At 38.4% G+C, this 17,762-nt stretch overlaps 1 protein-coding gene across 1 annotated transcript; it reads left to right on the forward strand.

The window, feature by feature from the left end:
• The first annotated feature begins 1,250 nt into the window (after window positions 1-1,250).
• On the forward strand, window positions 1,251-14,810 carry hacd2 (3-hydroxyacyl-CoA dehydratase 2). Its single transcript, XM_087829801.1, has 7 exons — window positions 1,251-1,462; window positions 3,923-4,040; window positions 4,850-4,868; window positions 7,566-7,654; window positions 8,230-8,351; window positions 10,593-10,771; window positions 12,318-14,810. The coding sequence occupies exons 1-7, from the start codon at window positions 1,338-1,340 to the stop codon at window positions 12,398-12,400; spliced, it is 735 nt and encodes a 244-aa protein (XP_087685927.1). The 5' UTR covers window positions 1,251-1,337; the 3' UTR covers window positions 12,401-14,810.
• Window positions 14,811-17,762: the final 2,952 nt, after the last annotated feature.

Raw genomic sequence — 17,762 nt, forward strand, 5'->3', positions numbered from 1 at the left:
GCATTAAGTGGTTGGTGGAGTATTTTTTTACACAACTAATTAAAAGAAATAGCTAAATATTACAAAGAGTAAATATATGTAAAAAGCATTGGTGTGTATATACAAAGCTGGTATATACAAAGTTAAAATTAAATAAAAACTTGGTATTGTAGTAGTGTAGTGAAAAATGTATTACAAAATGACAAATTTGACAAGAACAATTTTGAAAGTTACACAAGAGCTATGTTGATTTTGTATGTTGATTTAGAGTCCAAATGACCTACCTTGGGGAAGAATCTGCTCATGAGTCTGGTGATCTGTGTTTTGAATGACCTATTATTAGTGGGGGCAACAGGTCAAACAGATGAGGAATAGGGAATTGAGGAACTAACTTGAATTTGATGATATATTTTGGCTTTGGATCTGTTAGTGTGTATTTGTGGTGTTTTCCAAGCGCAGTAAGCAAAAATCATTGTTGGGCTTGTTTGTAGAGTTGACCACTATCAGTTTCACAATCGATTGCTTGGTTGTTTGTGAGAAAATTACTTGCCATGTTTAAAGCAAACTAGTTTCCCCGGTTCTTAAAAGCTGGCCCAACTCTATTATTAGGTTTCTGACTGCTGGTGAAACGTTCAGTATTCCTGAAAATAAGAAATAGAATAGAATAGGCCTTTACTGTCCTTGTACATATACAAAGAAGCTGTGGTAATTATGTTCAAAGAAATAAATGCATAAAACAATAAATAAATGTATATAAGAATAAGTACGCAAGTAAATAAAATAAATATAAAGTAAATAAAAATAAAGTAAATAAGATAAAATCAAATCAGAAGGAGAACAATAAACTGGGGATTTATTAAAGGTTGAATACACTCAGAAGCAATACATAAATAAATAAATATTTTAAACATTGGGTCCTCCATAACGATACTCTCATTGCTGATTAGCAATTCCAAGTCAGAACAATCAAATATTCTGTGCCACTTATTTGCCGCAGAAAATTATTCATTATTTAGAAAACGAATAAGGCAATGTGAAGAAACACAAACAGGGTGGCACAAACCGCTAGTGATCCTGCATACTCTGCGGGCAGTAAATTAGTTAAATAATTCAAATAAAAATATTTTAAAATAATAAACTTAAATAAGGGAATAAATAAATATATTTTTGATGTTTTAAAAATGAATATTTATTTAATTGTTTTTATTTATTTATTTTTAAACTACGCTTCTCAAAACGAAGACGGAAGTGAGGTGGAGCGAACGTCCCGTTTCAGTACGACACTTCCTGGTGTGGCCCATGTTCCTTTCCTGACAGCCGCCGTCGTTCAGGAGCGGAGACCGTTGATAGTTGCAGTTATGTCGGCAGCTGCTTCGGGGACCAGCAAGGCGGCCCACGGCGATGTGGCTGCGAAGAGAAAGAAGGGACCCGGTGCCCTGGCCACGGCATATCTCGTCATTTACAACGTTGTTATGACAGCGGGGTACGTAGCGTGTTTCCTCGTGCTAATGCTGCTGGGTGGTGGATGATAGAAATGTCTCTGGTGGTGCTGATGGGCTGTGCTAAATAATGGGCGAAGGAGTTCCCCATTGTAGTGTTAGAGCGTTAATATTCTTCTAGTGTTTTTTGCAGTTATTAATGTCAGAAACATGCCTAAGCGCGCTAAGGAGAAGCACAACTTTGGACGTTGTTCCTCCTGCATCCAACAGCTTACAAAGATTAACATTAGAGGAGCAACAGACAGCCACCTGGCGTGGACATTAATTGTGACTGACAGGACGCTACTCCATACAGAACAGGAATATTATGACAGATATTCATTGTGTGCGGGTTTTTTTTAGTTGTTTTATATCAGAAAGTGCGGGTTCACGCATTGCACATGCTGTTTTGATGGATTACTGAGATTGATTTTTGTTTATTTAGCACCCGCTCAAATGAATGAGAGAGAATTATAAAATTGAAAGAAAGATTATCGTAAATGTTACCAAAAACACATGTGATAGTTTATAATATTAAAATGAAGCAGTCTTTTTAAAGACTGAAAAGACAATTCAGTGATTTAAATTAGATTTTTTTTTTAAACCTACAGATGAGTTGTTGTTGTTGTTTTTTTAAGTGTATGTTTGGAGAAAGAATACGATTGTGATGGAGGTTGTTGTTTTGCATTTTCAATAATGCAAACATATTTTCTTAGCTTTTCAAATGGTAGTTATCTTGAACCATGTACACAGTAATCCCTTTGCAGATTTTATTGCTCTGATTTTCAGACTGTTGCACAATTGAATGGTGACTCGTTTGCTGACTGCTCCAACCAGTTAGGCCACATTTACCCTCCTCAGTATTGACGGCCTGTACAGTGCTTGCTTTGTGCTGAGCACTTAGGGTGTTTTTTCGCAGGCACGGTTTTGCATATTCAGCCACAGCCGCTAAGCAGACCTGCTCAGTTTCTGCCTAACTGGCCCCAGAGTTGATATCAAATGCAGCCAAGACGGAGATTAAGAGTCATTAAAACCAGAGTGTGAAATGAAACTTTCTCTGAATTAATCTTAACTACATTATTTTTTATTTAGTTCGTGTCTGACATTTCCAGCTCAGGGACCAATCCTTGAAATGAGGAAAAATATATACAAAGAATGGTAGCACAAGGTGGTCCAGCACCACCACTAAGCACCCACTACACCCAGTAATAAGACCTCTTAAATATTTTTTTCTTTAACTTGTTACCTGTGTGTGTTGTGTTTGTCTGTGTGCACATTAGGGCTGCCACAATTAGTCGACTAGTCACGATTACGTCGACTATCAAAATCGTCGACGACTGATTTAATAGTCGACGCATCGTTTGAAGCTTTGTAAGATCACAAAAGACGCAGGAATAAGTAGTAGGATTTAAGAGTGTAATAACGGACTGAAACAGAAGATGGCAGCACTACATGTACAAGGATGCCAGCTGCCGTTAAACCCCAAAGAAGACGAAGAAGCTGTGTCCCAGAATTCATAGCGCAGCCCAGCTTAGTTTACAACAATGGCGGCAGCTAGTTAGTTTTAATATTACTCTTATTATTCTTTCTGGGTCACAAAATAAACGTTTAACATATTTTCAGGCGTGAATGTAGCTGTGTAAACCTCAAATATCTGCTCAGTTTATCAAGACCACATATTTTCAAAAGCGCGCTGACGTTTTCGGAGACGTCTGTTACCCACTAGCTCGATAGCTAACCGGGGGCAAGGCTCACTACAGCCCGTGAGAACACCGGACTCCCTGCAAATCATTTACAAACCCACCGCCGTCTTTCGCTACTCAGATTAAACATATATAAGTCACTTAGATAACTTAAAAAAATTATTGTTTGGCTTTTTTTAGTATTTTATTTGTTCCTGAGTAAATCGGTCTGGCTGAGATTAAAGTTATAGTTTTTACACAGCTGAATAAACTCAAGCAGACAGCTGATTATCAGAAGTGTGAGATGCTCGAGAATATACTCCGGTGTCCTGTTATATTTTAGATAACAAGGAGTTTATTAAACTTCACAGAAACAATCTGCAAATTTCATTAAAATTTAATAAACTATCATCTTGTCTTTATTTGTAGTTAGCACATACCTTAAACACTTAAAGCTGTAAGCTAATGATAGTTATATAAGATCAGATGCTGCTGGTGCAATAAGCTGTATGTTTTACGTCCAATGGATGATGATCTGATTAGTCGACTGTTGCAAAAATAATCGGTGACTAGTCGACTATCAAAATAATCGTTTGTGGCAGCCCTAGTGCACATGTTTGCCAAAAGATGCAAAAATCGCAGCTGTTTTAATGGCTGCTTTTGACTGTGTGCCACATAAACTACAGACACATCATAATATGTTTATTTCTACAGCAAGATCATCTGGTAGGCCTTGTTTTTCATTTATGAAGTGACCGCATTGCATTTTCCTCTACTGTTTAGGTGGCTGGTGATAGCTGTGGGTTTGGTTCGAGCTTACCTGGCCAGAGGAAGCTACCATGGGCTGTATTACTCCATAGAGAAACCTCTGAAGTTCTTTCAGACTGGAGCTGTTCTCGAGGTGAGATAACCACTAAAGGTGTGGCACAACTGATAAAAACTGAGCATGCAGCAGGTGTATGGTTTGTTGAATATGTGGTGTTATTTCAGAGGTCACTACTATTGCTCATATCAGCACACACTATCAGTTTTGTATGTAGAGACTAGTAATGAGAAGCATTAGCCTTTTGACACATATAGGGCAAACTAATAATGGACAGTGTCTAACAGTGTCTGTGATTCTCTTCAGAGTTTGGTATGCCCTGATAACTGATAACTTAACATGCCTCTCTGTACCATGTTGAAGCCACACAGTTAATGACTTAAGGATTTTAGTTTCTACTTTAAGTATTTTAAAATCCTAAAATTATAGTTTGGTGCAAACTACAAATGAATATCATTTTCTAATGTATGTAGACATTCTTTTAGCCTTACATGTGTTTAGAGTAGTCGTGCTAACACACATACTGACCCAGATGTGTGTAGTGAGTGTTAGAGGTGTTGCAGTGATGCTGTCCATATGCATTGTATACTTCAAGTCAATATATTCCATTCATCAAATGACACATGCACTGACCGACCTCAGCTTAGTTAGGTGATCAAAAATAGGACCAGTGATTTTTGACTTGGTTCAGTGACTCTCAGCATTTTGTTTTGATAGAATATATAATGTATTAACGGGGTAGGTATTTGGAACATTTTTTATAGGAAATCTTTGAGTTCTTCCGCGTATAAACTGGACCAGCAGTAGCTAGAGTTAAAAATGTGTCTGTGTACTTTATTCCAGAAACAGACTGAGTCATTTTCTATGATCATTTTTCTCTTTTACAGATACTGCACTGTGCTGTGGGTGAGTTTCTCCTCAGACTGCACCCTCCCTCACTTACACTTGCTTCGTGTCACCAGTGAAGCACAGATTAGATTTAGATCCATCCATTGAGTCATCCTTTTAGGTAAAGCTTCCTCACCAGGTACCCAGGACTAAAATTTTATATATCTTCAAAAGGTAATGTGCAGAAATGCTTAAAAACAGCTGTTTAATTTGATTAAGCTTCTTTTTTTTTTTTAACAAGGAAGGGAAATTCTTGAAGGACCTTTGTTTGTGAGGCAGTGTTAACTTAATATGTGTTTTGGTTTTTTTTTTTGATGGTGGGAAAAGCCCAAGTTCCTGGAGAAAACCCACACAAGCACAGGGAGAGAACACTGTCTGCACACAGAAGAACCTCCCAGGCGTTAGTCCTTACCACTGAAACACACGCTGCCCACTGAAACACAGTTATAAATACAGAAGCAAATACAGTGGCTTGCAAAAGTATTCGGGCCCCTTCCACATATTTCCTCTTCCATATTGTAAGCTAGGTACCCGTGTCAGAAATGGAGTACATTGATTGTTTGTTTTTTATAAATTTGATCATGCCTTAAACACATGGCACATAAATGTGTGTATTCAGTGTTTAATATGGTGTAAGTATTTCAGGCAGCTCTCTGATTTTATCCCCAAAAGAGGGAACATCCTCTGGGAGACTGTTTGGTGTGCTTCCCATTAGACCAGTTCCAGATAGTCCAGATCCAGCGAGCATTAAAACTCTTCTGGTGACTCAAATTTACTTCACTTTTTCTCAGTATGACCTTCAGTTACCTCTGCTACAGGGTGAAATATGTTAAAGATTCTGGAGAAATCGAGTATCAGATGTTTGTTGTTTACATTCCGAACAGAATATGAAGTAACCTTGATGGCTGTTTAGTTAATGACAAATTTGGGTGGTTTTAAATTTGTAGATTGCTCGTTTCTTTATTCCAGAGGTTTGAAAAATGTAGTTTAATTTGTGAAATCTTTGACCTTCACAACCAAGTTAACTCATCTTTACTGGAACACAGACACCCAGTTGCACCTTGTTGTTTGATCCTCAAACACGTCAGTTATTATAAAGTGATTTTTTTTTACTGGGCAACACATGTTTGCAGATCTCATATTGACAAATCGGATAACAAAGCTCGATATCTCAGTTTACAGTTTTGACAGAAGACATAATTATGAGTCGTGAAATCGCATTTGTAGATGTAAGTCAGATGTAAATATGTACAGACAAACAAAACCTTTTCACATCTGAAGTGTGTACGAAAAAAGAAGGCAGAGAAGCTGTTTGCTTACGTGGCGTTAATGTGATGAGGAGAGTGGCTGTGGCCCGGTTGGCCACGGTTGTAATGCACAAACCTTTCTCTCCGTTATCTGGGATTTGAAGCTAAAGCTAACTGACCTTTCATACTGTAAACAGGCTACCCGAGGCTGCTGTCCACACACACACACACACACACACACACACACACACTGCATCATCATTTATAACTGTCCTATATGTGGATATGTTACTCACGAAGTCTCTCATCAGCATCTTTCTCAAATGTACTACTTTAAAAATTACATTATTATCATTATTATTATTAGCAATTTTAAATTTTAGTGAAAAGCTACATTTAGACTGTGAATGGAAGCTTAGTCCCATCATAACAACATATGACCCTTGAGGTTCCTGGGAACTCCCACAAAGGTGGTTAGACATTGTGGCAAGTGTTTACATGTCTGTCTGTCACTCTGTGGACACATTTTGTTAGTGTGGTAAAGTCATAACTGTGCAAGGTACCACAAAGCTTTGCAGATGTGTAGCTGAGGCCAAAATGAACATGGGCTCAAATATAGTTGTGCTCTGATCTATGATTGCAGGGCCAAATATTGATTTAACCCCGGAGAATCCATGGGGTCAAATTTGACCCCATGGATTCTCCGGGAACACAGGTTCCCTAGACACAGGTTCCCTAGACAACCAATGGGGTCTGCTCTGACCCCATTGGTTCTCCAGGGTTAAAGGAGCACAGATGTTAATAAATGGTTCATTGTTTGGTACGAACCTTTGTTTGTGTTACACATTTGTAACTAAGTTGTTTTTTCAAAAATAAAAGTATACAAAAATATAATAAAAGTGCTTAATATTTCCTTCTATAGCAGTTTAAGCCCTTAAATGCTACATACTGCTAGTAAAAAAACAAACAAAACTATACATCAGGACAGGTGTAACACATTTAATATTCAGAATTAAACTGAATTAACTATTGAAAACAACATATTCTTTCTTCGTCTTTTTTTCTTCTTTTTTTGTCATCACTTAGGACAGATTCATCTATTTTCTTTCTTTTGATCAAACTTTACTGGAATTGTCACTGGGCAAACAGAGCTCTTGGTGACTGCCATGCATTTGACCCGTACAGAGGAGCAGCTAAAACATGTGAAGTGTGAGTTAACACAGTGTACACGCAGAGCGTCTGCAGGCTTTCAAGGGTAACCTGTCTATAGCTGATGGACGGCAGCTGGTGCATTGCAGAAATGTTCCGCGCTTTACAATTGTTGTTCTAAAAGTGACTGTGTGGACATGAATAGATTATCTGTGTAGCTGAAAGGGTGTACCAAAGAGAGGACAGTTTTAGTCAGCTGTACTAAAACCAGTAGTCTTGCATCCTTAGTTCAGTGTTTGTGTGTTGCCTCATCTCCCAGGAATCGTACCATCCTCTGTGGTCCTGACTGGATTCCAGGTCATGTCCCGGGTCTTCCTCACGTGGGCTGTCACGCACAGTGTCAGAGAGGTACAGCGAGTTTCTTTCCTTTTGCTTCTTGTGTAAACTGAACTTGAATTACACCGTCCTTCTACGTCGTTTCATTCACTTGAATTCAAAATTGACCAGCTGATCTGCTGTTTGCCCTGTTTGTAGCTTGAAGAGGAGTAAACGAGTAAGTAACATTACAGTTTTGCTGTAAGGTTGCAGGAATGAATCGACAGCATCCGTCTAATCTCTGATGGGTTTTATTTCCTGTTTGTCTGAATGATGCTGCACTGACATTTCTCTCAAACTGTTCTCTCTTCCCCTTTACGTGAATGCATTTCTAGGATGTATTTAGAAGAGTGAATTAATGCATAGTGCGCTTGTCTCTTTAACATAAAATGTACGTTGTTTTTAAAATAATATTTAAGGATAGTGAATGTTGGCCTGCAGTGTGATCTGAGCATCTGAAACAAACAGCATGGTTCTGTGAAGGGGGGGGGGGGGGGGGGGGGGGGGGTCAAGTTTGGCCTACAGCAGAGTAACTACTGTAACATGATGCAAGGCCGTGTGGTCGCCTGTTCTCCCTCCATCATCCTTCTTTTTCTGTGTGTGCGCAGGTTCAAAGTGAGGACAGTGTGCTGCTGTTTGTCACAGCCTGGACTGTCACAGAGATCATCCGCTACTCCTTCTACACCTTCAGCCTGCTCAATCACCTGCCATACCTCATCAAATGGGCTAGGTAAGAAATAGGGCTGCCACAAACGATTATTTTGATAGTCGACTAGTCACCGATTATTTTTGCAATTAGTCGACTAATCAGATCATCATCCATTGGACGTAAAACTTACAGCTTTTTGCACCAGCAGCATCTGCTCTTATATAACTATCATTAGCTTACAGCTTTAAGTGTTTAAGGTATGTGCTAACTAAAAATAAAGACAAGATGATAGTTTATTAAATTTTAATTAAATTTGCAGATTGTTTCTGTGAAGTTTAATAAACTCCTTGCTATCTAAAATATAACAGGACACCGGAGTATATTCTCAAGCATCTCACACTTCTCACACAAACAATAAAGACGGCGGTGGGTTTGAAAACAATTTGCCGGGAGTCCGGTGTTCTCACGGCTCTAGTGAGCCTAGCCCCCGGCTAGCTATCCGAAAACGTCGGAGCGCTTTTGAAAATATGTGGTGTCTTGATAAACTGAGCAGGTATTTGAGGTTTACACAGCTACATTCTCGCCTGAAAATATGTTAAACGTTTATTTTGTGACCCAGAAAGAATAATAAGAGTAATATTAAAACTAACTAGCTGCCGCCATTGTTGTAAACTGAGCTGGGCTGCGCTATGAATTCTGGGACACAGCTTCTTCTTCTTCGGGGTTTAACGGCAGCTGGCATCCTTGTACATGCAGTGCTGCCATCTTCTGTTTCAGTCCGTTATTACACTCTTAAATCCTACTACTTATTCCTGCGTCTTTTGGGATCTTACAAAGCGTCAAACGACGTGTCGACTATTAAATCAGTCGTCGACGATTTTGATAGTTTACGTAATCGTGGCAGCCCTAGTAAGAAATAATTGAAGAGTATTTTCATCCAATGAAGGACTGAAAGTGCTAAAAGTAAGAATAAAAGATGAAATAATAAACAACAACCTGAACTAAAGTAATAAAAAAGGCATTAATAATTTCTTTAAATTCTTAATATTTAATCTGCTTCCTGTGTTGAAATATATTTTCATCATCATCTTAAGAATTACATGATTAATGATTTTTTTAAAAATATATTTATTTATGTTTTGCTTTGAATATTTTCATTTTTCTTAACTTATTTCTCTTTGTTTGCTTATGTTTAGTCATGCTTTTTTTTTTTTTTTGCATATTATCAAAATGATAATATGCAAATTCAAATTTATTGAATTGCATTGTGGCTCAACCTTTTACCTATTAGTTGATCGATGCAAAGATAAACAGAAATGGCTGACTGGAGTCAGGTCCTTAGAGAACAAAGCCTCCAAGCTGCTAATGATGCTTTCAGTCAGGACAAATTTCAATCTGTTAATAATTACATATAAAATGCAATAAAAATAGACTCCTTGGGTGTTCCACTGTTAGTTCTCAGCCTGTTTTCCAAGCAAAATAATAAATGTAATTAATGTAATTAAAGGAAAATAATTGATTAATGTTTTTGTTTACTTGGCCTTTTTTCAAACCTAATTCAATCCTTTATGAATAAAAATGTTAAGGTCGTATTACGTGAAAAGAGGACGCTAAAGCAGTAAGGAGTCACTGTTCATCACATTACGTCAAACACTGCCAAATAATTTCGTCGATGTCATCAAACATGCAGAAAAGCTCGTGCTTCAACAATTAAAACACAAGCCTCTCTCTGTCTGCATCTACAACCAAGGCAACAGTTGTTAAGAGCCTCCCTCCCCGAGGTCTTTGTTGCTAGGAAGCAAATGGGACCATTGCTATATTGGTGTTCAACTCTGAGTTTGACGTGAGCCCTGAGAGACAGAAATCGGTTGTGCATTTGTGGAAAATTCATTGTAGGATCACGGAAGACAGTCGCTGGGTTTGGAGTGCAAGTTATAGAAGAGACAGATGAAGACAACATCTTCATTGTGTGCACGTGTCATGTTTAATTGCAAACTTTGCTTCTTTCTGTTTAAAACGTGTGATTGCTTAACACTTCAATGATTTAGGATCTTTTTGAGTTGCATTTTTTGCACCTGCTGTTGCTTTATGTTTGTGTCACAGTATATATTTAAATCATGTCAATGATTTCTGCGCGATTTCAGATTTAATACTCTAAATGCTGCTTTGCATTATTACTCTTAATGTTTTCTATCAGCTCTTACTTAGTGTTTTAGGGAATGATTTACTACGATACTGCTTCCTGTAAAACAGCAAATAAACGATAAAGTGATGAGGCTAATTGTTTCTTTCCCCTCTCATTAATAAACCTCTGTGCTGTAGGTACACCTTCTTCATCGTGCTGTATCCCATGGGAGTGACTGGGGAACTGCTGACTATCTATGCAGCGCTGCCATACGTGCAGAAGACAGGCCTGTACTCTGTTACCTTACCCAACAAGTACAACTTCTCTTTCGACTACTACACCTTCCTCATCCTCATCATGATTTCCTACATTCCCCGTAAGTCAAAGGCGAGACTTTCCATTCTGCCTTGTGTAGTGCACAAGCAGCAAGGTTTGTTTACTGCATGAGGGGCGAAATAGCCCATTGTTCATTTGCAGGTTTTTTTTTGCATCAGAAACTGATCAATAAATGCCATTTTTAGACATTTAGTTTAGAAAAATATTTGCAGACTCCTAATCAAACATGCAGCGCTCCCTGTGGGAGGATTCTCAGTCACATCTTCAGATGGCTTTTTGCATGTTGCAAAGCATTTGTCACTCTCATAACTTCATTTAGAGGCTTTTACTTTTTCCACTTAGGAGATATGGTACTAAAGTGCTAAATTAAAAAAGTCTTCCCTTTTCTTTTGAACAGGGAAGGCAGTTTTGCCCTTAAAACAGCGGTCCCCAATCCCCGGGCCTCGGACCGGTACCGGTCTGTGAGTCATTTGGTACCGGGCCACGAGAGTGAGACTCGGGTGTGAAATGTATGGTTTTCAGGGTTTTTATCGGTTTTCAGCGTTATTTTGTTATCGTTTTTATCGTTTACTCGGTTTTCCTGGGTCTTTTCACGTGTGTTATGAATAAATTTTCTTTTTTTCGGTACCGGTACTAGTTTTATTTTGTTGTATTTATCCGCAACACCTTAAAGGCCGGTCCGTGAAAATATTGTCGGCATAAACCGGTCCGTGGCGCAAAAAAGGTTGGAGACCGCTGCCTTAAAACACTAGAAATCTGCTTATGTATGCGAATTGCACTTAAGGATTCACTACTGTTGGTTGGTGACTGCTATGAGCAGAGTGCTGCTTGTTTGTGGCCACCCTAATATTTACACATTTCACAGCAGAGAGCCTGTAAAACTGAGAAAAGAACTAAACATGGCATGAAAAGTTAGGTTGGATATTTCTTTGTTGCAATAATACTTCTGAAATCTGATGTTGCCATGTTTAAGTTGAAGGTTTCGGGGCTGCAGCTACCAAACAGGATGTTGATGAGTGAGAAGTGATGGACTTATGTTATCAACCCTGTCAACGACAGTGAAAGGGATTTTGGTCCTAATGGTCTCTGACGGCCCAGTTATTTACGATCTCTATCTGAAGAAAATGTTTTTTGTATCCTAGCAACAATAAGTGCTGAGAGAAGGGTGCTGAAAATGAGGTCATGGCTGCTTTCAGCTGCCTGTGGACACAGACCCATAATGACATAAGCTATTACATAATTAGTGGGGCTTTTAAAAGAGAAAATAAACGCGCATATCAATGGCGTAATTACAATATTATGCACTCAGTGGTCACATTATTAGATATGCATGTGGAATCTATTGCAACTGGTTATAGTTTTCCCCTTTTTGTGGTATTGTAGGAAATGTGTAGATAGAAAGTTGGGTTCATATGTTTTTTGTTGTTGTTTAGTGGTCTGTTTTTAATTTCTCAGTGGTGAACGTGTTCTCTTAAGCACTCAACATCTGCACTTTGACTTAACTGTAACTTGAATAGGAGTTGGTGCACTGATCAGCATTTATTAGAGAATGTATTAATCTGTTCTTTCCCCCCCGCCTCTCCCAGTCTTTCCCCAGCTCTACTTCCACATGATCCGGCAGAGGAAGAAGGTGCTGGGTCACATAGAGGACTACGGCAAAGTGGAGTGAGCCCAGCGGCATTCAGCGAGCTTCAAACGAGGGGGGAGAAAATGAAAAAAGAAACCAAAACATCAAACAAACGAGGAACAAAATTACGCTCATTGGAAACCCGACCAGGTTTAAACTGCCAGAACTGACCTGGCAGACGGTCCAATTATCAAGTAACTTTCTTTAATACAGCCGTTGTTTTGGTTGTACACAAAGAACTGGTGTTATCTTTTTGTTTTGTTTTTTCTCTTTTATATTATTCACGAACAAACTTACAGAGCTACTTTTGTTTAGTCAGAGAGCTCGCAGCTGTGAAGGATCTGTATTTTGACTTGGGTACAGTTGAGCGGCCGTCTGAGCAGTGAGCAGAGCTCCATCACGTAAAGCTTGATTCGAATTATACAGTGATATAATTCATACCTCTCCTTGCTTCCCTTCCCCTCTTTTTAAATGAAACTTTAAAAACAAGTAGAGTAGATTTGTTGAATCCCCACGACTCGTATTTTGGTTTCTTTTCAGACGCTTTGCTTTAGAAAGAACGATGTGAAGTCTAATACTGAAAATTGGTGTCTGTAGGTTTTGCAGGTACAGTGTTCGTTGCTGCAAACTGTGGTCCAGATGTTTGTGTTCTGTCATTTATTTTATTTAAAAGTTTGATTACATTCCTAATTTAGTTCAATAAACCTTTCATTCCATGCTTGCATGCCTGGGTTTTCCTGTCCATTTTATTCCTCTCAGCCGTTGTTTGCTTGTTTGTGGTTGTGAAGTCTGCCTCAGCTTAGTTTATGTTTACTCTCTAAAAGCTTTAAAAGTTTCCTGGCTTTTCAAGTGATGACTGTGAGCCGTGTCCTTTGATTTCTTCATTGTTTGATGTCCAGGTGGTTCAGACACTAATTCCTGTGACTAGACAAGTCCCGTTTTTGTTTTTTCCCCTGTGCACATCCATCATTTTTCTGCCTTTTTGTTTCTTTAATCTGTTGGATGTTTATATCATTGTTAGCTTCATTTAAATTATACTTTAAGCGTCAAGATTAAAGCATTCCTGCTCCTTTAAGCTCCTACTTGCGTACCCCACCTCTTACAAACACAGTCCGTGTGTCTTAAAGGGGATGTTTTAAAAAGAAAACACTTACAAAAGAAGTTATTTTGGCATAAGATACGGGACACTTAAGCAAAAAATAAAAAGAGCAGATAGCACAATCTGTAGTAGCAACAGTGTTTTGGGATGAAATAAGCTTTGATAATGTAAAACTGCATTGTAGCCTAAATATGTGTTGGAGTTTTCACTTTTATTTAAAACAAATCCAGATTGGGGTCTGTGTAGTTTGGTAAATACTAGGGATGCAACGATACCAATTTTTTCAAACCGATACGATACCGATACTTGGATCTGAGTACTTGCCGATACAGAGTACAAAAAACGATACTTCTACCACACACTCAAATACAATTAATTGGAAGACAGGTTTTATTATATTTCCTGCCGATAAAAAATAAAATCTTAATAAAAATGACCACAACAAAATTTCAAGTGAAAAATAAGCACTTCTGTTAAATTATTGCAGAGTCTCCACATTGTAATTTTACAAAATATCACTGAACTATTGTCTCGAGCTTTCAGAATAATAAATAAACACTTCTGTTTGGAATAAAATAAATACAAATTAGGTTTGCGAATAAAATAAACTTTTAAATTATTACAGAGTGTCCATATTGTAAACAAACAAACAAAATAATTATTATTATATAAATAATAAAATATAAAAAATTATAAAATAAATAATAAATAAAATAATAATTGGCCCCCTAGTGGCCAATCTAAAAAACTACAACAGAAATGACAAGCCACCCTCTGATTAATGAAATAAGTTGGTATCGGTTCATGGTATCGGTTAACTTTTACGAGTATGAGTACACACACATTTTACAGTATCGCCCCCGATAACCGATACCAGCATCGGTATCGGTGCATCCCTAGTAAATACGCTTGGTGGTTATTATTTATATAGAGGATTGTGAACTAAAGTACTTTACATAAGTGACAGCTACATGGCATTACAGGAGTAATGATTTTCTCCTGTGGGTTTTTTGTTTTTTGGACACAACGTTACATTTGAGCATTATAATCCTGAACGCTTGATATTTTCGTTGGACTCAGGTGGCACCGTAACACCAGGCTCGAGATTACCTTTGAGTTAAAACATAATGCTTGCAGTAACTGCCTTTAAGCACCTCATCAGCAAAGCAGTATCAGCAAAAAAGAATGAAATAAAAACTTCTTTTTTGTCATATCTCTGGTGATAACTAGCCCTGCACAGATTTGTTGGTTTCACAGTATCTGAGATTTCTGCCTCCATCACAGTGCATTAGAGGTACTTTGGATTTTTGTTGTGGTTCCCAGAGAAATGTCACAGAAGCAAAAAAAAAACAACCAGTTTCCAAGTTATTCTGAGTCAGTAAATGCAGATAGGTTTTTAAATACACACAGAACCACCCATAGTGCAATGCAGCCCTTAATAAGTTACACGCATGTTTTATAATTCACAGGAAAAAACGCTCCCTTGGTCACACCATGTGGTTTTTGATTTACTGCCCTGATTACTTTTGGAAGTCTGTAGTTAAAATAAAACTTGAGGCTGAAATCTCAGAAACAACTATCTCTTAATTTGAAGGGATTTGTGTACATCATGCTCCGTTATGCTGTTTCTTCTAAAAGTCAGTGTCACGGATTACAAACAACACAAATTATGCTACTGAAGTTCCTATGCTTATCCTAGCAATGTAAGCACCGAGTGGCTGTAATGTCAAACCCAGCCTTTGTTCTCCTTTTATTCCCCACATTATTCTCCTGAAATGATATGAGCATGATCAGGAATATTTGTTGGAAATGTCTTGCAGAAGCACAAGTGCAGCTCGCTGTAAAACTGCATGAAAGAGGAGATCTGGCTGTCTGCAGGAATGATGATCTATGTTATTAATCTCAGTTTAGAAAAGAAAGAAGCATGGTATGTTACTCCAGAATTGGTTTTCCTGAATAAAGTTTTGATACAAATGTTTTGCATGGGGCCAGCAGACTTTGTGCAGGTGTGAATAACAAGTATATATTTACAATAAAGCTACAATATGAGAATCATATTTGCTATTTTCGTGTATAAATGCATAAACATGACTAGCATGCACCTGTACACAAATAGCCCTAATGGACCATTGATGGTGCCTGTGAATTATAATGCCCTTCTCATAATTTTGGGGGGGGAAATGGCTTGTTTTGTGTGTGCATATGTGTGTGTTCGCGCACCTTAATGTACCAGTGACTCACTCATACACTATGTAGGTGGGAACATTGTCTGTTGTATAATATAGCAGCACTGGACGGCTTTACCAGCTAAATACAAGCCAAAACCAAGTAGCCCATTAGCCTGACGCTGTAATGAAAATGGACGGGGTGCATGAAGCTGGGCAGGATAAGCACTTCTCAGCGTGACTGCCAGTTCAAACATATCATGCCTTTGGACGTGACGTCTGCGGTGCAAATGCTTTGCAGGCTTGGGCCCAATCGAAATGAACTGAAAAGTAAGCCTGCTGACACTGTGCACCACTGTCAGTGTGATCGAATGATACATAACATGCAAATATAAAGATGTGCTGTACACAAATAAAAAGCTATATTTATATGACGAGGAAGTGAGTGCAGAGTAAACAGGGACATTTGTATTATTAAGAATGTTTTTTTTAAATATAACACATGGACAAAATTTGCAAAATGCTCTCATACTGGATAAATGTTATAATGACCCGTGGATCTGTCTGTAGGAGGCACGTCTGCTATGGACTCGTTCAGTAACTAAACAGGAAGATTTTACAAAGATCGAACAATATCGAGCCATAGAGGCAGCAATATTCTGTCAAGTTATGAAGAGCTGAAACCTAGAGCCCCAACTTTGTTGTTGTTGTTGTTTGTTTTTTAGTAAATTTCAGACTTTCTTAGTGAACTGCAAAATCTCTCAAACCTTACAGCCCCAGCTGGTAAGATATCTGTTAAAAGCAAACAGAAAAAACCTGGTATTTCTATATATACAGTCAGGGTAAAAACAAAGTACAAACTCCACATAAGGGCAAAATGGTCCTTACCAGATCTAAAAAAAATAAGTAAATACAACCTCACATGACATTTTACACCATGTGATTATTTCTTTCTTTTACAAAAAGCCAGGTTACAGAAGCAGTGTGTGAAAAAGTAAACGTTTAAAGCTTCAGCAGGAATTAAGAGGTAAGTAGCAGGTACTGCTAAGCAAATGCACTTAATTAACAGATCATTCACCTAAGCATTCAGGTGTGTGCCAACACAATGTCAGTTTGTGAAATGCTGTGCAACCTTCAGACGGCTGTGAATGAACGAATGCCTGCAGATTTCAATGCACTGAAGCGACGTTGTAAAAAGAGAGAGGGTTAAAATTCCTCCGCAATCATGTGAGAGACTGATAGAGCCATACAGGAAACCAATCATCAACTTGGTGCTGCTTAAAGTGTTGTACAAGGTGTTGTTGGGGAGCAGTTAGTTTTCCACACAAAGCTTCTGCTTGGCTTAGTTTCTGTTAAATAACTAATGACACAGTGTAACAATATAATATATAATGTGTGAAAATTGTTGATGACAGCTGAATACTAAAATTTTTTTTTTACCTCAACATCATCAGAAATATCAGCTTTAACAATGTTTGATCCCCTATACTCAGTGTTGGGGAGTAACGGAATACATGTACCGCCGTTACGTATTTAAAATACAAAATATGAGTAACTGTATTCTGTTACAGTTACCGTTTAAAAAGGTGGTATTTAGAATACAGTTACTTTGTTGAAATAAATGGATTACACGGCGGTACTTCCCTGTTTCATATTGTGGCGGGTCAGGACTGTTTGGGTTTTGCTTGACAGCTACGTTCTGTTGTTCCAGGCGGCAGCGTTACGGTTGCCATGGTTACAGGGTGCCGCTCTTCCTGGGTGAGAGAGGCCTTTTTGTTGTTGTTGTGCTACGCTAATAGGCAGAATGCTACAGGTATAGCTCTAAAGAATGTAGCATCATAGGCAGTGTAGTCCGTGCTGCAGGGAGAATGGACTGCCATACCCGTTATGTGTCTGTGAGCGAGGGAGGGAGAAAAAGGAGAGTGGAAAAGTATGAGTTATCATCTAGCATAAACGGGAGCTGGAAGCATGTAAATATAATAATAACCACTGCAGCCAAGAAGAGTGCCTGACGAGCCCAGTTGTAAGTAAGTTATTAAGACTCGACTGTACACCGTGTTCGTGTTTTCCTCCGAAACAATAAGTTCCGTTGGAGCAGCCTTTCAACGCCTCTCTCTGTCTCTCGCTAGCAAAGTTGACC

This window comes from Neolamprologus brichardi, chromosome 16 (genome assembly GCF_056152115.1).
Source record: "Neolamprologus brichardi isolate AB-2024 chromosome 16, ASM5615211v1, whole genome shotgun sequence".
Lineage (NCBI taxonomy): Eukaryota > Metazoa > Chordata > Actinopteri > Cichliformes > Cichlidae > Neolamprologus > Neolamprologus brichardi.